The 25,559-nt window shown below is 46.1% G+C and overlaps 1 protein-coding gene across 6 annotated transcripts in view; it reads left to right on the forward strand.

Annotated features, from left to right (window-relative positions):
• The window catches only part of U2SURP (U2 snRNP associated SURP domain containing), a 132,724-nt gene that overhangs the window by 103,185 nt on the left and 3,980 nt on the right, over positions 1 to 25,559 (forward strand). For all 6 annotated transcript variants that reach the window (XM_069727578.1, XM_069727579.1, XM_069727581.1 and 3 more), the window contains 11 exons: positions 1,060 to 1,222; positions 1,345 to 1,424; positions 1,896 to 1,983; positions 3,274 to 3,393; positions 3,473 to 3,629; positions 3,729 to 3,821; positions 4,828 to 4,894; positions 17,131 to 17,290; positions 19,190 to 19,300; positions 20,141 to 20,259; positions 22,481 to 22,648. In XM_069727578.1, the coding sequence (XP_069583679.1) occupies positions 1,060 to 1,222; positions 1,345 to 1,424; positions 1,896 to 1,983; positions 3,274 to 3,393; positions 3,473 to 3,629; positions 3,729 to 3,821; positions 4,828 to 4,894; positions 17,131 to 17,290; positions 19,190 to 19,300; positions 20,141 to 20,259; positions 22,481 to 22,648 (1,326 nt within the window). The remainder of the gene's footprint in view (positions 1 to 1,059; positions 1,223 to 1,344; positions 1,425 to 1,895; positions 1,984 to 3,273; positions 3,394 to 3,472; positions 3,630 to 3,728; positions 3,822 to 4,827; positions 4,895 to 17,130; positions 17,291 to 19,189; positions 19,301 to 20,140; positions 20,260 to 22,480; positions 22,649 to 25,559) is intronic.

Genomic DNA, 25,559 nt, shown 5'->3' on the forward strand with positions numbered 1-25,559 from the left:
TGCCTGGCAGCCACCGTAAAAGCTGGTAATACACTTGAGATAGCGGACAACTGAGCGCCCCTTAAGCATCCAGCTTCAACCAAGCGTTTGTCAGTGTAGTGAGGGGCATGAGCAGCTGCCAAACAGCCAGCAGTGGCTTATTCCCCAGTTTTTTTCCCCGACATATGATGTTGTAAGACCTCAATACAAATGAAATGGCCAACACCAGTGTGTTTGATGGAATATTATCTAATATGTTTCATCAATTTATAAAGATGTTCTTGCACCTTATCAATCACAAGTTTCCCATACACATTATTAATGTTAAACTCAGCCGAGTGTTCATGTGTTGAGTGGAGTAGCTGCTGTCAAAGAATGCGGCAAGAGCAGGCAGTCGCGTGACTGCAAGTATTTATTTTACTCTTGTATAGCGCCATTAATCCCCCAGCACTTTACAGACATCATCGCTGTCCTCGATGGGGCTCATAATCTAAATTCCCTATCAGTGTCTTTGGAGTGTGGTAGGAAATTGGAGAACCCAGAAGAAACTCACACAAACACAGGGAGAACATACAAACTTCTTGCAGATGTTGTTCTTGGTGGCATTTAAACCCTGGACCCTAACCACTGAGTCACCGCGCTGCCCCAAGTATGCGATATGCCTACTTCCGGCCACAATCCGACTAGACGTGCACATGCTCGCTCTATTCAAATGACCGCCAGCTGTCAACAAGAAACTTTCGAAGCGCATTTGAAGCATTTTTCTAAGTGGATTTTGAAGCATAAAATGCTGATTTTCACTAAATACAATTCCTCATTCGCATTTATGTATTGGATACTTTGAGATTGGGTGTATCTAATGCTCACACTATTGATTTGTCCCACTTAAAAGATTATTACTCCAAAGACTTAGGCGCAAAAAAAAAAAAAATAAGCCAACCTTTTACTTCTCCTCGAGTCCAGTGTTGCGTTATATTTCTGCGTCGGGTCTTTGATCAGCTGCAGCGGTGACTTCCCGTCTTCAGCAGTGCAGCCTGTCACTGAGCTGATGAAACCTTACTAACTTTGTTTTAACTTCAGACAAAGGGACAAGTTAGAAGAAGTGTTACGCGGACTGACCCCTAGGAAGAACGACATTGGTGAAGCTATGATGTTTTGTCTCACCCACGCTGAAGCAGCAGAAGAAATTGTAGATTGTATAACAGAATCACTGTCAATACTGAAAACCCCTCTCCCCAAAAAGGTAGTTTTATCTTTACATGCTGTTGCTACATTGAGTAATAGTGTCTACAAGTTTATAGTTCCTTTTATTTTACTCATCGTATTTTATACTACTTATGATGCCTGTGCTCCATTTCTAAACAGATCGCCAGACTCTACCTGGTGTCAGATGTCTTGTATAATTCTTCGGCTAAAGTTGCCAACGCGTCTTACTATAGAAAATTGTAAGTATTTGTAAGGTTTTGCTACATACAAATTGGTGAAGCAGAGATATGCCCTTACAGAATCTAGGGGGAATAAACATGTTATTCGTGGCATAATTGGTCTTTTCCTGTATCTGCCTCCTACTGTCAGATTACAGTACCCCAGTTAAAGTGATGACGATAGGCTATGTATCAGCAGGGAACCGTTCATTAAATTCCTGCTGCCTGAACTACAGGCAACATGAATCAGAGGCTGACTGCGTGATGGCAGCGTGTATGTTTTACTCTGAAACACTGGAATTTAAGGAAAAATGTATGAAGAGCGCTTTTCAAGCTTTTTTTTTTCTGTGAATCAGTCAGACAGGATCTGATTAATGCTTCTCAGGGTTTCGGCATTATGAGTCTGATGACAAGTTCCCTTTAAGCCTCAGTTAAGGGTGTTTGGTTTTAAATGTGATTATGGAAAAGTACATTTCTCTATTATCTTTTCAGCTTTGAAAATAAATTATGCCAAATTTTTGCTGATTTGAATGCTGCCTATAGAGCCATACAAGGTCACCTACAGTCAGAGAATTTTAAGGTAAGTTAATTTCATTCTTCTTCTCAGGCGATGACATTTACTCTACATGTTTCAGAATTATGGCTCCATTTATGCCAAGACTGGTATGCCTATGTTGTATCACATCATGGTCTCGATTCATCAAGCAGTTACCTAGTTTTCTTGCTTAAAACTGCTTTAAATTATGCAGAATTTGTGTAATTTATAAGAGTTTTGCCGTCTTTACACCACGTTCACCAGCTTTTTGAATTTTTGACAAATGCATGGCATGAATTATGTTAGCATGGAGTATCAAGGCGACATTGGGAACCAATATGTTTGTTGTCTTACTTTGTATAAGAAATTTGTGCAAACAGGTGGTGCAAATCTTTTAAACATTGGTATCATGAGCCACTGTAGATTTGGGTCATGTTAGATTTTAGTTTACACTGTCTAAAAATGAGATGGGATTAGTTGAGTCTGTACTACTGTATTTACAGTTTTGATTTTTAGACATAGGTTTATAGGCTACTGACACAAAATACTTTTAAAATGAAACTACCGTATTTTTCGGACTATAAGGTGCACTTTTTTCCCAAAATTTTTTTTGGGGAAAATGGGGGTGCGTCTTATAGTCAGAATATGCTTACAAGTAGTGTGGCAGCAGCAGGAGTCGGGCGATTCTGCGGCAGTCCGACGCTACAGGGCGATGATCACAGTCCCTTCCAAGGCTGGTGCGGCAGATTTGGCAGTGCTGTGTGGTCCCGAAGCCCCCCTCACATCCATTACTGCAATGCGATGGCCTTTGGAAAAATGGCCGCCGGGGAACTGCGCATCTCAGATTGAGAACTCTGCAACAAGATCTCAGTCTGAGCGTGCGCTGTCCCGTTTGCCATTTACCGCCAGAGGCCACCGCATCGCAGTAATGGATTTGTGGGGGGCTCCTGGCTTTCACAAAATGCTGGCGGAGCCCCCGCACCACGCTGGGATGGAAGTCATATCGCCGGACCACTGAACACCCCCTGTAACCCTGCTCCACCTCCACCCCAATAAGCTGAATTTGGACTGTAAGACTGACCCCCCATTTGACACATTAATTTTTTTTTCCCCTATTTTCCTTCTGAAAATGTGGGGTGCGTCTCATGATCCAGTGTGTCTTATAGTCCGAAAAATACGGTACCTTGGATTACCCTGTATTAAATGTGAGGATCAATGTGCGCTTTCGTTCCTGGACTGCCCATGCACTTTTCAGTAGTCTGCCCTGCCACTTCAAAAGGTTTTCCTGGTAAGAACAAATTTGTCAATTTTTATTTTATGCCTTTTTCTCTGTAGCAACGTGTTATGGCTTGCTTTCGTGCCTGGGAAGACTGGACAATTTATCCTGAGCCCTATCTGATCAAACTGCAAAACATATTCCTCGGCCTTGTAAATATTGAAGAGAAAGAACCTGAGGCAAGTACAGTGTAATTCAGTGAGAAAGCGCAATATTTCTTACCCATAATGCTTATTAATTTCCATTTTATGTCCATAGGAAATAGTTGATGACTTAGATGGTGCCCCAATTGAGGAAGAATTAGATGGAGCGCCATTGGAGGATGTTGATGGAATTCTCATTGATAGTGTCGCCCTTGATGATTTGGATGGCGTGCCATTGAAATCTCTTGATGACGACTTAGATGGCCTTCCTTGTAAGGGTGTAATGTTTCTCGCATTGTAACTGTATGTTGCTAGTTTTCACATGGTGCAGTATTTTCTGACTTTGTTGGTTTTTAACTTTTCTATTAAAGTGGATATCGGTGATGACAAAAAGAACGAGCCCATTTTCAAAGTTGCACCATCTAAATGGGAAGCTGTAGATGAATCCGAGCTGGAGTCTCAAGGTGAGTGAATGTGCAGCTGTAAAGAATATCGGCAATTGTGCAAGGCTAGCGGAGAGCCTTTCCCTCGGTGGTAAGTTCTGTAACCGCATACTGCTAGCAAGTACCTTTTCTGACCTTGGAGAATAAAATATGCTGATCTTCAGGGATCTGAATGTAGGGATTTCCACTATTGCCAGGGTTAGAACAGTTTTTTTTAGAAACCAAATACGAAGGGAAGGTCAGTTCATCTGACGGGGTTAGGATACCAGTTGCACAGAGACTTGCATTACTACCACATCCAAAAATCCATGGAGCAGCAAAATCCAGCAAAAGATTTCATTAAAAAAAATAATTTATTTATTATTTTAAAATCCATATAGGAAAAAAAAATCCATCCAGGCTAATTTCAGACACATGCCTTTGTCATTGCCTTGCACCAAAAATAATTGATGATACCAATTCACCTTATATATAAGGCAATAACTACGGACTGTAACCGACTGAAAAGGTTGCCTATCAAATAAAACTAATAACGCTTTAATAGGATGATATCAAGGATGATATCCGTATACATTTACATGGCAAAAAAGTCTGCTAAAATGGCACACCCATGTTGTGTATTTTTTTATTTTTTTTTATGTGGCAAAAGGGGGGAGATTTGTACTTTTTAAAATTTTTATACATATTTTGCTCACTGTTTACTTTACTTGTTAGTACACTTAAAGCTGCGATCATCCGAGCAATTGTGCTGTAAATAACAATGCGTTAGCACTGCTATGCATAGCTAAAATCACAGTCTCCTATGAACGCCAGCTAAACGTCATGGCAACCTATCAGGAATGCTCCCCCTCTCGGATTGACAGCAACACTTAACATATTAACATCCGCTGGCATAGCTCCGTTCTACCCTCAACTGTTAGAGGCAGATGTATTCAGCCATCATCTGCCTCTAACAGCCGTAAAATGATATCTGAGTAATAAGAACATGTGAGAAAATAATGTGATGTGCCTTTTTGTTTTGTTTTAGCTGTAACAACATCTAAATGGGAGATGTTTGATCAACATGATGAATCTGATGAAGAAGAAAATCAAAAGTAAGGAACAAAAAACTAGACCGTTTTAAGACTGATAAAACTTGGTTATGAGCTTATTAGGATGGCCGTCTATTCGGTCAGTGTGGTGTCTGTGTGCGCAACAGACAGCACACTGATCTATTAATCGATCCTTTGGTCCATGTGATTTACAGACTGGACCACTGCATGTCAATGACTGGCAGCTCCAGCACTCATCCGTTATGGGGATTTTTAGTGACACATTGTACATTATGTTGGTGGTAAATTTAGGCAGATATTTTTGAGGTTTATTAGTGAAAGTATCGGAATTTGGGCGCAAATTTTGAAAAGTTGATCAGCAATTTCTCAATTTTCCAACAAAATTTACAAAACCAATTTTTTTTTAGGGATTGCATTTTTGTGACTGAGGGCCCTATATGACAGAAAAAACACAAGTGACACCATTTTAAAAACTGCACACCTCAAAGTGCTCAAAACATATTCAATAAGTTTATTAACCCTTCAGGTGCTTCATGGGAATTAAAGCAATGTGGAAGTAAAAAATGAAAATTTTACTTTTTTCCCACAAAAATTATGCATTTTCAAAAGGGTAACAAAAGACAATGGAGTGTACAAAAGTTTGTGCAACTTCTGAGTACACTAATACCCCATATGTGGTGGAAAACTACTGACTTGGCGCATAGCAGTGCTTAGAAGGGAAGAAGTGCCATTTGAGTTTGGGAGTGTAAAATTGACTGGATTAGATAGTGTGCCATGTCGCATTTGTAGAGCCTCTGATGTGCCTAAACAGTAGAAACACCCCATAAGTTACCTCATATTGGAAACTTCACCTTTTCCTCTAGGAGTATAGTGTGCATTTTTAACCTTCAGGCGATTCACAGAATTGTATACCATTAGGCTGAGTAAATGGAAAATTACCATTTTTTCCACTTGCTTTGGCCCCAGGTTTTTAATTTTCAAAAGGGCTAATTAGGAGAAAATGAACTGTACAGTTTTTTACGCAATTTCTCTTCAGTACAACAACACCTTGTGTGGTAAAAAAAACTACATTTGAGGCATAATGCAAAGCTCAGAAGGTAATAAGTGCCATATTGGATTTCAGATTTTGCTGGACTGGTTTGAAGGTGCCCCATCACATTGCCAGAGCCCCTGAGAGGTACCAGAACAGCAGAACCCCTTTATGAGGGACCCCATTTTACAAACTACCTTTAATGAATTTATGTTGGGGTGCAGTGAGCCTGTTGACACCCCAGCTGTTACAAAATTTTATACCTTTGGGTAATAAGAAAATAATTTACATTTTTACCACCAAGATTGTCTGTTAGCCCTAAATTTTACATTTTCATACTGGGAAATAGGTAAAAATGGCACCAAAATTGACCCACAATTTTTGCTAAATGTAGACATACCCTATATATGGCTGTAAAGTGCTGCTTAGCCACACTGTGAGACTTGGGAGAAACGGAGCGCTGATTTTCCTAGAATAGTTTGAGGATTCCATATATAGAGCCCCTACGTCAGTGTTTCTTTATTGCCTCTCATTGGGGGACACAGGAACCATGGGTGTATGCTGTTGCCACTAGGAGGCTGACACTATGCAAATAAAAAAGTTAGCTCCTCCTCTGCAGTATACACCCCACCGACTGGCATTATACTCTTCAGTTTAGCTTAGTGTCAGTAGGAGGTGGACACGGGTCTTTCATTAGACCCTTATCTACCTCAATGTGCGTCGTTTATTTTCAGGTTTTTCGGAAGGGATACAGGGTGAACAGTCAAACCTGTAGTCCCACAAAACGGACTATGAGTACGGCGTGTACTGCCACCCCGTATCCTCATAGATCCCTCTCCAGGACCAAGAGCCTAGCACACAATCGTGCTTAGAAGTCCGGTCCTGGCTCCGTCCCCCACCCACTCGCCCACCAGAGCCTGTCAGTTGCGGAGACGAGGACGTCCATCAGCTCCCTGGACGTCTCATTTTTTCCAGGTTAGTAACGACGTGGGATGTCTAAGGTGAGTATTTTTATTTTTTTCTTCGGCTTCCCTGGATCCTCAAAAGGGGGTGCCTGTTAAGGGGTTCAATATGTGGGTCGCGTTTCTTCACAGCTGCCGCGCCTATTCGGCTGCGGCCGCCCTCTCTCCTTTTCCGGCGCGGCTGCCTTTTCGGACTACCGCGCCGCTTATTATCTGTCACTTCGCTGTGCTCTCAGCGGCCTCCTTAATAGCGCAGCCGTGCCACACCGCTTCGGGCCCCTGCGGCTTCCCTGCTCCGGCGCTGTAAGCGTCCGTTCCTTTCCTCTGAGTGCGGCGGCTTTGCCAGTCACCGCATCGCTTTGGCCCCCTGCGTTCTCCCTGCTCCGACAGCGGCCGTTCTTTTTCATCAGCGCGGGGGCTTTGCAGCATTTTTTCCACCACTTCAATCCGGCCATGGTAAGCGGCCGTTCCTTCTCCCTCAGCGTGGCGGCCTGCCAGGTCGCCACACCGCTTGGGCATGCGGCCGCTGTTTGCGGTCGCTCACCTGCCGCATCGCTTCATTCGGCGCACTGTGCCTACGCCGCGGCTTTTCTCTGCCGGTCTCCTATTCCTAATTTAGGCCCCGGCTTCTGCCCGGGCCTACTTCCGGTGGCGGACTCCGCCCCCTTCCCTCTTTCATCGGGCGGGCTTTTCTCCCGCCCGACAATTGCACTGAGGCACCGCCTCTTTTCCCTGCCCACCGGCGCCATCTTGGGACTCCCGAGCCATGAGCCCTCTCCTCCACACATGATACAAGACAGCCGCAGATCGGTCCAAATTGCGCCAGGAGGCCATTCCACCCTCCTGCCTAAGGGACCACTTCTCGCCAGAGGTCCATGCATCAAGCTGGACAGCTTCACTCCGCAATCCGTCTGCCGTGAGTAGCTCTGCAATTGCAGACTGACACTCCCCTCTGTCCCCTAACCCTCTGGCATTTTCTTCACGGACCTCTCTAAAATGTCTAACTCTAAAGGGGGCCGCTCTCTTCCTCCTAGTTCATCCTCTTCTGCCTCTCCGCTCTGTCAGGCCTGCAGCAACCCGATTGTTCCCACCGCCCAGGATCCTCCGGCCGGTCCGCCCGAGAGTGATACGCCCATCCCAGGCTGGGTTTTCTCTCTGTCTCTGTCGGTGGCCGATCTAACGCGGGTGTCTCAAAATTTCTGGTATCCGTGCTGGACCGATTACCTCCGCAGCCCCCCACAGTGACCAGCGGGTCGCAGGAGCCTCCGCCCGAGCCCTCCTTGATAAGCCGCAAAAGGTCCAGACAGGACGTCGGTCTGAGTCCTCTTCTCGCTCCATCTCGCCACACGGTCCTCCTCTGCGGTCGGCGTCCTCCCGATCCTTCTCCCCTGAATCAGGCGAGGCGTTATCTGATGCGCCCTCGAAGGACATTTCGGAGCTGGATTCTAACGAAATCGCCACCATGAGGGATATGGTCCAGAATCTCATTGGAGCTATAAACCAAACCTGTGGCATTATGGATCCCTCTATGGAACACGCAGATCAGGCGGTTTCGTTTAGACGGGCTAAACCACCTTCTAAGTTTTTCTCCAGAACTTACTGCCCATTGGACGGTCTCCCCCTTGGTGGATCCCCGTTTCCAGGCTCTCCACCAACACGGTGTTTCCACTGTCCGACGGAGCATCTCTGAAGGACTCTAACGATAGTTATAGAATCCTTTGCGAAGTCAGCCTTTGAGGCAGCTGCAGCCGCTTCAAATGCCCAGTTTTCGCTTCCACCTGGGTTTCGAAATCCCTTTCCAAATGGGCCAAAGAACTCCGTCGAGATATCCTGGACAGAGCGCCTCCTGTGCAACTGGCGGAGCTTGCCATCCAGATTTCCCACGCGAGTGAATACCTGGTCTCCGTCTCTCTGGATGCCGCGTCTTGTGCGGCTCAGGCATCCAGCAATGCCGTTACCATCCGCCGGACCGTTTGGCTCAAGGCCTGGCAGGCAGACTTATGTTCCAAAAAGTCCCGCACCAGTCTCCCCTTTCAGTGCTCACGTCTCTTTGGTTCCAAGCTGGACCAAATCATTAAGGACGCCACCGGGGGTACAAGTCTCTCCCCCAGGCTAATCCTCGTCGCCCTCCTCCTAGACGGCAGTTTCGGTCCTTTCGGCCTTTTTCATCGCCTCACGGCACCAACCTCCCTTTCTCAGCAGCACCAGAGTCCACAGGCACGTCAAGAGAAGAAAGCGGTGCCCTTTAGGCCCACCCCGTCCTGGCGTCCTCGCTACTCTCCGGGTAGATCCTCCAGGCCAGGACTGGAAGATCCACCTCAGCATGACTCTGACAAGACCCCAACCCACCTCCCAGGTTTGGTGGCCGTCTTCTCTTTTTCAGGGACGTCTGCACCTCCGCAGTAGAGGATGCATGGGTCAGGGAAGTTGTATCCTCGGGATACAAGATAGAGTTCGTTTTCACGACCCCGGGATCGTTTCTTCGAATCCCGACCTCCCAGAGATCCCGCTCTAGTTCCGGGTTTCTTCGCAGCCATCGTTCTCTTCTCAAAGCCGGGGAAATCGTTCCCGTCCCAGAAAAAGAACAGTTCACAGGTTTCTACTGGAACCTTTTTGTGGTACCGAAAAAAGACGGCAAGGTTCGCCCCATTCTGGACCTCAGATTACTGAACAGGAGAGTTCGTCTGAGGCACTTCGGGATGGAATCCCTTCGTTCAGTAATTGCTCCCCTCTGTGTTCCATAGATATTCAGGACGCCTACCTCCATGTCCCGATATTTCCCGGACGTCACCGATTCCTGCGCTTTGCGGTGCTCCCGGTACATTTTCAATCCGTCGCCCTGCTGTTCGGTCTCACAACCGCTCCAAGGGTATTCACGAAGATCATGGCGGCGCTGTTGGTCATCTTGAGAGTCAGAGGCCTGGTCCTATTTCCATACCTCGACGACATCCTCATCAAGGCTCCGTCCTTTTCTCAGGCTCACGAAAGTCTGTCCGTCGTTCTCAACACCCTAGCCGTTTCGGGTGGCTGGTCAACCGGAACAAGTCCTGCCTTATTCCTTCTCAGCGCATCATCTTTCTGGGCATGCTCTTCGACACTTGTCAGACCAAAGTCTTCCTTCCCAAAGACAAGAGATCCTCTCTTTGTCGGGACATACGCTTGCTCCAGGGTCCTCGGCTTCCCTCCCTCCGATCGGCCATGAAGGTTCTGGGGAGGATGGTATCAACATTGGAAGCGATTCCCTTCGCCCAATTTCATTCGTGACCCCTTCAGCAAGCCATTCTGTCTCAGTGTGACAGGTCTGTCTTCTCCCTGGTTCGTCCGATCCGACTCTTTTCTCGGGTCAAACGGTCTCTCAACTGGTGGCTGATGTCACCTCTCATCTCCCAGGGCAGGTCCTTATTTCCAGTTCACTGGTAAGTGGTGACGACGGACGCCAGCCTCCTCGGCTGGGGTGCGGTTTTTCGCCACCTCACGGTTCAGGGCCGTTGGTCGGCGCAGGAGTTGTCTCTGCCGATCAATGTCCTCGAGATTCGGGCCACCTTTTCTGTCCCTCCGCCACTGGGAAAGGATTCTCAGGGGTCTGCCAATCCGGATCCAGACTGACAACGCCACAGCTGTGGCATATGTCAACCATCAAGTGGGGGACTCTGAGCTCCTTGGCCCTTGCTAAGGTATCCAAGATCCTAATTTGGGCGGAGACAATGGCTCAGGTGATATCCACGGGGCATATCCCCGGCGTGGACAATTGGGCCGCCGACTTCCTCAGCCGCGAGGGCCTCGCGGCAGGGGAATGGTCCTTGCATCCGGAGGTCTTCCATCAAGATTTGTCTTCGATGGGGGACTCCGGACGTGGATCTCTCGGCGTCTTGAATGAACAGGAAGATTCTGCAGTTCATCTCCAGGTCTCGCGATCCTCTTGCAGTGGGCGTCAATGCTCTGGCCATTCCTTGGTCACAGTTCGTGCTGCCCTACCTGTTCCCACCCCTTCCATTACTTCCCAAACTGTTGAAAAAGATCAAAGCGGAAAAGGTGCCGGTCATTCTGATCGCCCCGGATTGGCCCAGGAGAGCTTGGTTTGCGGAGCTCGTCAATCTTCTTGCGGACGCTCCCTGGCGCCTTCCAGACAGGCCCGATCTGCTGTCTCAGGGTCCGATCTGCCACCCGAATTCTCGGTCGCTCAGTTTAACAGCGTGGCTGTTGAGACCGCAGTTCTCAGAGCGTCCGGCCTTTCGGACCGGGTGATTCACACCATGATTCAGGCTCGGAAGCCTTCATCTTCCAGGATCTACTATCGTACCTGGAAGGCTTACTTTCGTTGGTGCTAGTCCAACTGCGTTTCACCTATGTCCTTTTCCCTGCCTTCCATTTTGGCCTTCCTTCAGGCAGAACTGGTTCGGGCCTGGCTCTTAGTTCCCTGAAGGGCCAGGTCTCTGCGCTTTCCATCCTCTTTCAGAAGACTTTAGCTTCTCGGCCACAGGTTAAGACCTTCCTTCAAGGAGTAGCCCACGCTGTCCCTCCGTACAGGGCCCCCGTGGATTCATGGGATTTAAACCTGGTTCTGGACGTTCTGAGGGTTTCCCCCTTTGAGCCTCTCAAGGAGATTCCCCTGTCAGTTCTATCTTTGAAAGTGGCCTTTCTTGTGGCCATCACCTTTGTTTGCCGCTTTTCCGAGTTGGCGGCCCTGTCCTGCCGACCTCCGTACTTGGACATTCACCAGGACAAGGCGGTCCTCAGGCCTCTGCCTTCCTAAGGTGGTTTTCCACCTCAACGAGGACATCGTTCTACCTTCCTTTTGTCCAGCTCCGGCTCATCCCCTGGAGTGATCGTTGAACAGGCTGGACCTCGTCAGGGCAGTGAGGATCTACTGGGATAGAACGTCCACTTTCCGGAAGACGGATTCCTTTTTCGTCATTCCTGATGGCACGCGCAGAGGCCAGCCGACTTCTAAAGCGACTATTGCTCGCTGGATCAGAATGGCAATTTTGGAGGCTTACCGGGTCAAGAACAGAGTGCCCCCTCCTGGGATTAAGGCTCACTCTACCCGGGCAGTCGGCGCCTCATGGGCGGTGCACCACAGGGCTTCCGCCCTACAGCTTTGCAAAGCGGCAACTTGGTCTTCCATCCACACGTTTGCCAAATTTTACAAGGTCCATACCTACGCTTCGGCGGATGCCAGCCTAGGCAGAAGGATCTTGCAGGCGGCAGTGGTGAGTCCTCTGACCTGATGGAAGTCTGTTTTTCCCGCCCTAGGGACTGCTTTGGGACGACCCATGGTTCCTGTGTCCCCCAATGAGAGGCGATAAAGAAACCAGGATTTTTGGTTGCTTACCGTAAAATCTGTTTCTTGGAGCCTCCATTGGGGGACACAGCTCCCTCCCAATGTTTCTGTTATCTGTTCTATGACTGTTCTCACGTTTACAGTTCTCAAGTTTGTGGTTATGGTTTTCAACCTTGCTACTTATCTCCTACTGCTTTCTCACTAACTGAAGAGTATAATGCCAGTCGGTGGGGTGTATACTGCAGAGGAGGAGCTAACTTTTTTATTTGCATAGTGTCAGCCTCCTAGTGGCAGCAGCATACACCCATGGTTCCTGTGTCCCCCAATGGAGGCTCCAAGAAACAGATTTTACGGTAAGCAACCAAAAATCCTGTTTTCTCAACTCCAGTCCTCAAGACCCACCAACAGGTCATGTTTTCAGGATTTCGTTAGTATTGCACAGGTGATAATTTCATTGCCTGCTCAAGCATTAAATCTGTCACCTGGGCAATACTAAGGAAATCCTGAAAACATGACCTGTTGGTGGGTCTTGAGGATTGGAGTTGAGAAACACTGCCCTACGTGCGAGAAAATCGGAATCCTCTCTCAAGTGACTCCATTTTGGAAATTGCACCCCTCTGAGAATTTATCTACAGGCGTAGTGACTATTTTCACTCTATGGGTGTTTTCCAGAAAAAAAAAGCAGCAGTGGATGTTAATGAGAGCAAATGGCAAATCTGCTATTGTAGTGCCCAATACCTAATGTCCAACTCGTGCTTCCAGAGACATGCATACGTAAATTAGGCTTGCTCTCATCGCTACAGAAATGGCAAACATGAGAACGCTAAATGTGGGTTTAGACACACTGATGCTCAAAAGGGAGAGGGGCATTTGGATTTGGGAGTGCACAATTTGCTGGATTTCTTTTGGGGTGCGAGGGGCTATAGTGCTTTTTCAGATCCTTTTTGCTGCCAGTAACGCGGAAGCCCCCTATATTTCCGTTAACAGATGGTGGACCTGGGTGGGGACTTTTTTTTTTTTGTGGATGGAGTTAAAGCTTTTATTGGGAAGATTTTACATAACATTTTGGTTATCGTTTGTCCTGCGCTCTACACTGAGGACTTACATTGTGTCTTCCATGTAAATCTCTGTATGACGTGATTCAGATGAAACCCCTGACAGGTCCATTTGCTATAAGAAGGCAGCAGAGTTGCTCTGGACTTCATTTTGCCTCTGTTCAGCGTTTTCCTTCTTTTCAGAGGTGCACAAAACTGTGGCCAACTGCACTTTAATGCACGCTTAAAAAGACTCACACCACCAAGTCATAGGTTAGACGGCATCCACAGTGCTTACATCTGCCTCATTATAGGGAATCTTCCACCGGGGTTCCGACTGAAGAGCGTATTTCAGAGATTTACACTGAAAATGCGTTGTGAGCTCAGGATAAATGTGAGCCAAGCCTTTCTGCGATCTCTGGGAGGCAGAATGAACAAATCAACAGCAGGTCAAGAATTGGTTTTATTTATAATTTACGCCGTTTCTCTTGCAGTATAAGTGGTTAGACAACTTTATTCTTCGGATCGGTGCAATTACAGCAATGCCAGATTTGTGTAGTTTTTTTATGTTTGGCTGCTGTTAGTGATGAGCGAGTGTTCTCGGACACAGCATTATCTTAGTATGCTCGGTTGTTATCAGAGAATTGTGGGTGCTTGAGTAATATGTTCGACTTCCTGCGTCTGCATGATTCGCGGCTGTTAGGCGCAAGACATGCGGGGATTGCCTGTTTGTTAGTTTTTAGGTTAGTGTGGGGTATAGGAGGCAGACATATTGTGTCACACCGTGCACGTGTACCTACTCACGGAAACTATTCATTGAACCACCATGGCAGCTGCGCGGTAGCGTGCCAGTGTGCCCACAATACGTTTCTAGGCCACGGAAGGGGTGAGCAAAAAGTTGGAAGGGTAGGTAAAAGCCCTATATGTCCCGGATCACTTTCAGATTCAGGTTAGGATCTGTCCCTTGGATGGGAGTGGTGGGGTTCCATTGTTTTTTACTTCACTGGTGCTATTGTTCTCCTGAGTTTTTCAGCCTCTTTGCCTAATTTCAGCACTTCTGTTACCTCTTCTCTCTGGCACCTTTTTGCACCGTTGAACAGAAGTCTTCACCTGGAAAATGCAAGTTGCTGCCTGGCCACGCATAAAGCTTTAGGGCCTTGATTAATGAGGCTACCCAGCCATCGGAGGCAGGAAAAACCCTAAACAGTGAGGCTTTTTTTCTTGCTTCTGGTGACTATTTTGCCTAACAAATCAAGGCCACAACTTTATTTGTGGCTAGGCCGCAATTTTAATTTTGTAGCCAAAGCAACCTTGTACTTCCATGAACACCATTTTACCTTCCCTGGCTTGGAGAAGGTCAGATAGCATGAATTTTTTTCTCTTCTCCCACCTTGAGCACTTTTGCCCTGCTTACTGGGGAAAGGGGCTTATTTCCCTGGCTATTTTTCCTGGGCTCTATTCTTTTTCTCTCTTCTCCTGTCCTGTTAAACTTCCTCTTGACAAAATTCCTCTAAATGGAAGATTCAGCTGCCTCATTACCACCTGCACTGTATGAAATACATAGATCCTCAGTTTATGAACTCTTGTATCGCTCCAATGTACTGATAGGCTCCCTTCTAGACCTATCTTGTCCTCTTTCCTGGAAGACTACACCTCCAAAGGCAGCTGCTCCCTGCTATGTTGGTTACATACTTCGATTGTTTGCACTACGGCAAATGTTTGCCATGCAGTCAACTGGGCTCCTCTGTGGCCAGTGCCTTAGCATCTCACCCATTCAGGTCCGCTTGGATTCCCCGCAGAAACAGTGCACCCCGAATGAATAAGGGTCTTTCACTCGAGCTTCTCCCAAACCATTGTTGTTTCTCTAGAGCACGCATGTTCTCACCCATGAGTGTTTGCTTGCACAATCTGTGCCCTGTGGCAAACAGCTTGAGGTGTACTCGACCACCTCAAAGACAGTCACAAGAGATGTAAGATCTCTTCTCACAGATCCTCTTTGGCCTGATGACAGTCAGTGACACTGCTTCCCTGGCGAGTCTGAATACCCTAGGTCACCTGTGAGCAGGATTCTAAGCCCTCAACCATTCATGACCTTTATCAGGCAGTGAGGGACACCCTTCAAGTCAAGGACGAGCTATTTCCCCTTCTTAGGAAGTGATTTCCCTCTATCGGCACTGCAAGTATTAATTCACCTTTCCACATGAGGACATTGATCTTCCATCGAAGAAATATAAACACTGGGATAGACAGATGCCTTCCTCTAAGATGTTTGAGTCACTTTCCACTTTGTGAAATCATTAGTTGCAAACTGGTTCATATATCCCTTAGTGGATTCTCAAGATCTATTCTGATATGGCATCAACAAGGACTCGCTGGGCAAGAGGATTGATTCCCTCTCCAAAGCAGCTTTCTTGGCGGCAGGCTCTGCCTTACGTCCTGCTTTTACTTTGTTTTAGGTCAAAAAGACCTTTATGGCCTGAGCCAATCATCTTCACCAGGTCTTATTTTCCTGACCCCTGGGAGGATCTGTTTGACCTTCCTTCTCATTTGGTGCATGAATCAATGTTCCTTTACAAGGTTTTTTTTGTTATGTTAGCAGAGTTTGTGACACATGCTACAGCTCATTCCATGGCTGTTCAAGGATCCACTTGGCTCAGACCCAGATTTACTGACCAGCGTACAAAAAGGACCTTACCTGGCTCCCCTTTGCATGAGACCTGCTCTTTGGAAAGCGCCTACTTGACCTCATTAAGAATGCTATTGGGCAAGAGTAATCCTCTTCAATAGAATCATAAGAGCTATCAGCAATCTACGCTCTTGGTCAGTTCCTGATGAGCATTGTTGAGCTGTGTTCTTGTTCAGGTACACAGTTGCACACCCCCGTGTATTAAGGACTTTCCCCTCTTGTTCACCTTTTCAGATAGGGTGAATGTCTTCTCTCTTTCAGAGAGATTTGGATGGCTCATGGGGATGATGTCTTTGTCAGGGAGATAGTATCTCTGTGTTGCAAAATTTAAATCAACCTCCCTGCATTCAGAGGTTTATTTCCTTTGTCCCATTTTAAGGCTTGACTTAGCTCATTCTCCTTTCGAACAATCATCCAAGATGTAATTGTCCATGATTCAGGCTCTGAACGTTTCCAGGGATACTGCTTTAACCTTTTCAAAGTTCCCTAGAAGAACGATATGGTTATGCCGTATCTCCCTCCTTTTTCCTCAAAAGTGGCTTTCCTTATCAATGAAAACTTGGTCATCACAGCTCTTTTCTGGTCTCCAGTTGATCCTGCCAGCGTTCTCTCCGTTAGGCCTAAATCGCCACAACCAGATTCAGCTATCAGTATTGGAAGTCTTCCGGCATTACAATTCTCTTTTTGTGATCCATGACAGAACATTCAAGGAGTTGTCTGCATTCAAGACGACCATTTCTAAATGTATCAAGTTGGAAATTGTAGAAGCCTTCAAGACCAATGACAGATTTCAGCCCTTTAGTTTACATCTCATTCTACAAGGGCAGTTGTGGCCTCCTGGATAGTCAGCCATCTTACTTTTATTGCTGAGGACTTCGAGGCTGCCACCTGGACCTCTGTCCACATATTGTGGTTGCCTATTTGTTTTTCTTTCCTGGGTTCAGTTCATGTTGGTTCTTGGTTGTCTTTTGTTATATAATTTTTACTTGTTTGCGTTGCTCTTCGGCTTTTGGCACTAAACTGATCTGCCTAATGTCTGAGGAGAAGACATAGCCAATGCTTTTTTTTTTCCTTAGTGTCAGCCTACTAGAGGCAGGGAATACACCCACACTCCTGTGTCCCCCCAATATATTCAATGAGGATGGGATTTTATGGCAAGAGCAAAACTCCTATTTTATTATACTGTTGTTTGTGATGATAGATGACCTACTTGATGTGTGCTGTTAAAATAAGCCCCATCAATGGGTGGTAAAGGAGAATAACTAGCTCTAAATCCACTTTGTAGTCAAGAAGAAGACAGTGAGGATGAAGATGACACACAAAGTTCTAAGTCAGAGGACCAGCACTACTACTCAAACCCTATTCGAGACGACATGTCTGATTCCAGGTCCATGAAATACTCTGAAATGAGTGAAGAGAAGCGTGCCAAACTTCGTGAAATTGAGGTCAGTAAAAGCACAAACAAAAAACCTGGTTTCACAGTGGTGAGATATTTAGCGACTTTTAACACACTGTATTCATTTGGTCATTTTCATCCAGTTTCCTTTACTTTCAATAGCTGCATTGCCGGAATCTAGTGAATAGTAAAACAAGTCCTAGTTATTGATTCACATTTCTAGCAATGTATCCTTTTGCCTGGGTCACTTGACACAGATTTTTTTCAGCAGTTTCTAGAATCAAAATTTCACAAGTTTAAGGATTTAATGGTAATATACAGATTTATGTGTCTGAGACTTAAAGTACTCTGAGCTATTCCATGATGATATGAGCATGAAATTCACCCTCAAACCACCTTTTACTGTTGTTGTTTTGTTTGTTTGTGTTTTTTTTTTTTTTTTTTTAAATACACATTGAAGTTTGTGGTCATTTTTCTGCCGTGGATCTGAAAACAACTTCAATAAGGCTATGTGCACACGTAGGAAATGTGGTGCAGAATTTTCTGCACTAAATCTGCATCTGCAGATTTGATGCAGTTTCTGTGCAGTTTCTGTGCAGTTTCTGTGCAGTTTCTGTGCAGTTTCTGTGCAGTTTCTATGCAGTTTCTATGCAGTTTCTGTGCAGATTCTATGCAGTTTCTGTGCAGTTTCTGTGCAGTACAATGTAAATCAATGAGAAAAGAAAAAAGCTGTGCACATGGTGCAGAAAAATCTCGCAGAAATGCTGCAGAACTGCACAAAAGAAGCGACGTGCACTTCTTTGAAATCTGCAGCGTTTCTGCGCAGATTTTTCTGCACCATGTGCACAGCTTTTTTCTTTTCTCATTGATTTACATTGTACTGTAAATCACAGTGCAGTTCTGCAGCAGAAAAATCTGCTGCAGTTCTGCACCAATTCTGCACTAAATCTGCATCGTGTGCACATACCCTTAGTGTCATAGTCACTTAGTGCAGGTTCAGAAAGCAGATTTTACTGGCAAAAATTGCAACATGTATTTGCCCATGTTGATATCACCAGAGTGTAGTGTGATTCCCACAGACACCGGCAACAGAGACTGGGAAATTACTTTCTCCGTCTCCTCCGCAGCTGTTCTCCGATCCTCTCATGTGAAGAGCATGGGAGTACTGACATTTGGCCCACCCTCGCAGCAGCGCAGGAGTTGAGGGTCATTAGCATATCGCATCCCATCGCTCTTGCATCAGATGTGATTCTCATGTGACCCAGCCTAATTATTGGGTTTCTGCTTTGATTTGCAATTTAAATGGCCACAGATTATCACTGAATAGGGCTAATTCACAAGAGGCTACTCGCCTTGTTTTTGGAAAAGGAATTCTATTAAGTGACATGTCAACACGAATTTCTCATGGGAAACCAATGGGAGGTAGTTTGTGAGCATTTTTTCCACATTAATTTTGATGCAAAACACAAACCAAAATCTGCATCCTTTTCAGCGTTTTACAGTGCCAGCAAAGTGAATGAGATTTCTGAAATCTCATGCACAAGCTGTTTTCTTTCCTAGCAGATATGAAGCAGTTTCCGATTTGCAGCTTCTTTCAGTATTTTCCAGCATTTTTCAGAAAAATGCACATATTTTACCCAATGCTTTTCCTGCCAACAGTAAATATTTGCAGCCGATTTTTCTGCTGCAAATACTTAGTGCACATACCATAAGAGAGTTTTACATTAATACATATGGATATTTTTATTATTTCCTTAAACATATGATCTCTATATTAAATACAAAAGAAATTGGGCTGCTATTGAAAGGAAGGTGTGGATATTTGTCACCAACGGTGATGTGTTGAATGAAGCTGTATGTTGTATTAATGTGATGCCATGGAATAATCTTTGTATTATGTAGGTTAAAGTCCATTCCCTTTTCTCCCTCCCCCGTGTCTTTTTTTAAGCTAAAGGTAATGAAGTTCCAGGATGAAATCGAGTCTGGTAAAAGGCCAAAGAAGTCCGGTCAGAGTATTCAGGAGCAGGTTGAACATTATAGAGACAAGCTGCTCCAGAGGGTGCGTCTGTGTTTGACTCGGCCTGTGTTGCCCTATCGCATGTATTATTTCACCTTTCTGTTTATAGCTGTAGCTAATTTGATTTCTTATTGGATGTATAATGCAAGTTTTCCTTTCTATGTTCCTACAAAGTTCTGCTTCCAGTTATATATGTACTACTTGATCTGCTGGGCATCGTATTACCGCACGGTAGTGTGCATTCATCTAGCTGAAAACGTCCTTTTCACGTTCCCAGTAGCCTCGTGACCCCTAGTTTTATATGCTGTCACATATTTGGTTCCTTGGGGAGAATGTCCAAGTGAACCTGAGTAGAATGGACGAGTCCCAGAGTTCAATAGAGCATCAGATTCAGGATTAATGTAATGGTGGAGACATAGCCATGGTGTAGAGTGTCGGTAACAATAGGTCACCTGTAGTCTCTGGCTTATCAGGTAACCACCTGGCTTTGGGGTCTCTCGTGACTTTCAGCTTACAAGGCTTATGATCTCGCTGATTATCTGTGTGAAACGGGAAGCTTTCTTATGCCCTGGCCAATTGATTACTCCAGATAAGAAGCTATTATTATGGAAATGTGCTCCGGACGTTAATTTCTCGAGTTTTATTCTTGAATCAAATTGTCTAGTATACAATAACAGCTCTATGTGCATGTCGTGTCATTGAGGATTCTTTCAGAGAAAGTCATGGCTTCCTGGCTTCTTAGTTTAGGTAATTCCACCAATTTTCGGTCTCTTTCATAGTATGAGACAGCAATGACTAGTGATAAAGATGAGTATGTTTCTTGCGGTACCACACGGTGGCAGTGGTTAGAAGTCAAACTAACTTGATTGTAATGTTTATCAGGAGAGAGAAAAAGAAATGGAGAGAGAAAGAGACAGAGATAAAAAGGATAAAGAAAAGTTTGATTATCGGTCAAAGGAGAGGAAAGAGAAAGATGACTCTACCCCGACCAGAAAAGAGAGGTATGTAAAGATACATGTGTTATGGAAAGTGCACGCAATATGTCGAAACTTCTAAACGGCATTGCTAGTAAAGGAAATAAAGTAAGCTCCAATAGTTTCCCCAATTGCAGTGTTCTGCTGCTTCTCTTGTACAGTATCGTACAAAAGTGGACTGATTTCAAAAATAGGAGCTAGTAATTTATTTTTATTAGTGACCAAATATGTAATTGGTGGAGGAAATTTGAATTCGATAAACCTAGGTCTTTTTACAACCTACGTAACAAAATGCAAAGTGAATGAACAAAAGTGAAATTGAAATCAAATCATTATTTAGTGTGACTGCTATATATAATGTGGATCTATAGTCAAAAGAAATAATCCTCAAATTTACTTGCAGAAATCCAGCTTCAAACTTCCCAACAACCTCCACCATGTTTCAGTGTTTCCTACAAACCCTAATTATTGTACCGTTCTTCAACCCTTCATCAGACAAATTGCCTTCTATTAAAACAAAATAATTCACAACATTTTGTCTCATCAGTCCAGAGCATCTCTACCATTTTTCTGCACCCTAGTTTCTATGTTTGTCATTTCACTTTGTTTCCTTGTCAGTGGTTTTTTGGTCGCAATTCTTCCATGAAGGCCACTTATGGCAAGACTTCTTCAAACAATAAATGACACTAGCTTGGTTTCACTGATTTTTGCCAGTTATGAGCTGATGGCACTGCTGGAAATCTCCCGATTTCAAAGCAGTGTGTGTCTTTCATCTACTTTTCTCGGCCGATCACTGCATCTACAGTCCTCAACGTCACCTATTTCTTGGTACTTCTTCAAAGTAGCTTGAAACCCCAGTCTGCTTAGAAATCTTTGCCTGGGAGAGACGTTGCTGATGCAGTATAACTACCTTGTGTTTTGTGCTATGCTCAGTCTTGCAGTGGTTTATGACTAGTGATGAGTGAACATTCTTGGATAGCATGTGAACCAAGTATCTTGGTCATGCTCGGATAATTTGTTCGAGGCCATGGGGCTGCATGTTTTGTGAATATTAGACTGCCACAACACATGCGGAGATTGCCTAACAAACAAGCAATACCTGCATGTGTTGCGGCTAAAAGCCGCAACACATGCAGCCGCAGGGACGCTAACATATTATCTGAGCACACCCGAGATACTCAGAGAACACCCAAGCATTCTCGGATAACACGTTATCTGAGCACGTTTGCTCATCACTATTTGACTAGTGACATGAAACTGTCTTCCACAACCTCACCATTGTAGCAGAGTTTAGCTCTCACCCAGTTTTAAGATTCCTACACCACCTGTTTGTTTTTGGTAATGACTGTTTCAGTCCATTTATGAAAATGATGATCGTTTATAGTGTTTGGTATAATTTATTACTCATACGCCTGACTATAATCCTACAAATCCATGCCTTTGTGAAAATGTATCTAGAAGACTTGATGCTGTTTTGAAAGCAAAGGGTGGTCACACCAGATTTAGATTTCTCTCTTGTCCATTCACTGTGCATTTTGCTAATGGATAAAAATAACCTATTAATGGGAATCTATCACCAACGTTTTGCTACCTAATTTGAGAGCAGCATAATGAAGAGACAGAGACCCTGATTCCAGTAGTGTCACTTACTGAACTGCTTTCTGTAGTTTTCATAAAATCTTAGCAAGACCTCATCACTACAAGACTAGTAAACCCGCTGACATGTGGTCGTCCATATTCATTAACTATGTCCCTATATTTTTTTGCTCTCAGATGAAGGAGCAAAAACCTGTTGACAGATTTCCTTCAACACTTCTATTTTTGAAAGTCTACTTTGCAGCATTTTTCCCTGCCAGCCTAAAACGTCTGCACAGTACTCTACATCTGCCTCATATTATCATTTTCTTTATTGGTCATGCTGTGATAACAAACTTTATTGCATTTATGCCACTTGGGTTAACTCCTTCCTAACTCAGGAGATACTCACATCTCATATCAGATTCCCAACTTTGATGCAGGCTCAGTGGCCGAGCTTGCACGTTTTCCAGAAGATGATGGCTGTGATGCAAAACTACAACTTGCCCTGCAAAATAAACAAGCCTTCATTGTGAGATGATGTATGAGTTTTCTGACATGACTTTGCTGAAGGCTGCCCCCCAAGATTAATACTTTCTCTGTGTATTTTAAATGAACGAACAATATGCAGTATTTGCTGACATTTACTCTTATCTACATTTATGCCATCTAGGAAAAGACGTCACAGTGGATCACCTAGTCCATCACGTAGCAGCAGCAGTAAACGTGGCAAATCCCCGTCACCAAAATCTGAACGGTCGGAAAGGTCGCACAAGGATAACTCACGATCTAGATCCTCTCATAAAGATTCTCCCCGAGAAGTCAGTAAAAAGGGAAAAAGGTAAAAGATTGATACTTTTAATTACATTCACTCACAAGTCCATAAAATGATTTTCTTTTATGAGGGAACCCACACTGGGCTTTTCATTCATTTAGTTACGGTATATGGCAGACGGCGGATGAGGAATACCCCGATCATCCGCTCCTGCGGTCACTGTAAGTAGTGGCAGCAGGTGTAGGTTGATGGGCGTAATAGTCCAAAAAGCCCCCACCTGCTGTCATTGTTCGGGCTTTAATATAACTCTCATCATTCACCTCTGCTCACGCCGATCGCCAGCAGAGCAGAGGAGAATGATGAGAGCTGTCTTCAGCGCCCGTGCCGGGGAACAACTCTTACTGTAGCGCTTCTTCCCCATGCGTGTTCTCCATGTGCACGCGTGTGTGACATTTTGCCGCCCATGCTGACAGTAAAAAACAGACATGTCTACGTGTGGGGCACTCAGACTCACAGGCCGTGAAAACACACTGACCTGTGCACAGACACATTCATTTGAATGTGTCTACGTGTGTACGTGTCTCCGGTACATGTGAAAGCTGTCACCACACGTACCGGAGACACGGAAAGAGGCCTAAAGCTGAGGAGGGAGAGAAGAGCGATTCTTCTCCTCCTCCTTTGCAGGGATGGATAGTGATTAATGGAGAGAAGTGTTGCTGAGCTGCCTCCACCAATCACCTATCTGTCTCTACTCACTATTTAATGTTGCAACTATGGTATTCACAAGTCCAAGACCTTTTAGGAACGGTGAGCAAACAACCCTCATCATCCTTCATAATATACTGTATCAATGTGTATTTCTTTATCGCCTCTCATTGGGGGACACAGGAACCATGGGTGTATGCTGCTGCCACTAGGAGGCTGACACTATGCAAATAAAAAAAGTTAGCTCCTCCTCTGCAGTGTACACCCCACCGACTGGCATTATACTCTTCAGTTTAGCTTAGTGTCAGTAGGAGGTGGACACGGGTCTTTCATTAGACCCTTATCTACCTCAATGTGCGTCGTTTCTTTTCAGGTTTCCGGAGGGATACAGGGTGAGCAGTCACACCTGTAGTCCCACAATGCGGACTATGAGTACGGCGTGTACTGCCACCCCGTATCCTCATAGATCCCTCTCCAGGACCAAGAGCCTAGCACACAAGCGTGCTTAGAAGTCCGGTCCTGGCTCCGTCCCCCACCCACTCGCCTTCCAGAGCCTGTCGGTTGGAGGAGACGAGGACGTCCGTCTCCAGCTCCACGGACGTCTAATACTTTCTACGCTTTAAGGTTAGTACCGGACGGCGTGGGATTTTAGGTGAGTATTTTTTTCCCCTAATCAGCTCTCCCACGGCGCCTTACAAGCGGATTCCTTCCTTTCCTGCGGCTGCATCTTTACTGTGCGGTGCGGTGCCTTACAGGCAGCCGCGCTGCTATTTCTGCGGCCGCACTTCTATTACTGCGGGCACTTTTCCTGGCATATCGTTTGCCCTGATGTCCGGCAGCTTCCCCTCGGTGGCCGCACTTTTACAGGCAGTCACACTGCCTTGTCTGCGGCCGCACCCCTTTCACCCTGCGGCGCGGCTATCTGGGGGGGCCGTACCTTTTAGGAGCCTGCTCGCGGCCCGCCGTTCTCTCCAGCGGCCGCCGCCGCCTTCTAATATAGACCCCGGCGGCAGCGCTCCCCTTTCTATGCGGCGGCTGCCGTGCATCTTAGCCGGGCAGCGCCCGCCCCGCTGTTTACCTCCAGCGGCCGCCGGCTTCTAATCTAGGCCCCGGCTTTTCCGGGGCCTGCTTCCGGCGTCGGCGGCAGCGCTCCCCTTTCCATGCGGCGGCTGCCGCGCCTCTTAGCCGGGCTGTGCCCGCACCGCTGATTACTTCCGGCGGTCGCCGGCTTATAATTTAGGCCCCGGCGCTTCCCGGGGCCTACCTCCGGTGCCGCGCTCCGCCCACTTCCGTTTTAATCGGGCGGGCTTTCTCCCGCCCGACAATCTGTCCGGCGCTATCTCAGCTCCTGTGGCATCAAGGATCCCTCTACGGATCCCGCAGATCAGGCGGTTTCGTTTAGACGGGCTAAACCACCTTCCAAGTTTTTTGCTCCTCATCCTGAATTTGAGAAAATCATGAACAGAGAAAGAGCAAACCCGACCAGTCGTTTTCAGAGTGGAAAACGCCTTGGTGTTTTGTATCCTTTTTCTCCAGAACCTACCGCCAATTGGACGGTCTCGGTGGATCCCCCGGTTTCCAGGGTGTTCACAAACACGGTGCCTCCACTGTCCGGCGGAGCATCTCTGAAGGATTCTAACGACAGAGTTATAGAATCCTTCGCGAAATCTGCCTTGGAAGCGGCTTCAGCGGCTCTATGTCCAGCTTTTGCTTCCACTTGGGCCTCAAAATCCATCTCAAAATGGGCCAAGGATCTACGGCGAGGTATCCTGGACGGGGCGCCTCCCGCGCAATTAGCGGAACTTGCCAACCAGATTTCCCACGCCGGTGAATACCTGGTCTCCGCCTCCCTGGATGTCGCGTCTTGTGCGGCTCAGGCTTCCAGCAATGCCGTTGCCATCCGCCGGACTGTTTGGCTCAAGGCCTGGCAGGCGGACTTGTCTTCCAAAAGTCCCTCACTAGTCTGCCCTTCCAGGGCTCTCGTCTCTTTGGTTCCCAGCTGGACCAAATCATTAAGGACGCCACCGGGGGTACAAGTTCTCTTCTCCCCCAGGCTAAGCCTCGTCGCCCTCCTCCTAGATGGCACTTTTGCTCTTTTCGGCCTTTTCGTCGCTTCGCTGCGTCAAGCTCCCATTCCCAGCAGCAACAGAGGCCACAGGCACGTCAAGAGAAGAATGCGGTGGCCTTTAGGCCCACTCCTTCCTGGCGTCCTCGCTACTCCCAGGGTAGATCCTCCAGACCCAGGACTGGAAGATCCACCTCCGCATGACTC

The sequence above is a fragment of the Ranitomeya imitator genome, chromosome 5, assembly GCF_032444005.1.
Source record: "Ranitomeya imitator isolate aRanImi1 chromosome 5, aRanImi1.pri, whole genome shotgun sequence".
In the NCBI taxonomy this organism is placed as follows: Eukaryota; Metazoa; Chordata; class Amphibia; order Anura; family Dendrobatidae; genus Ranitomeya; species Ranitomeya imitator.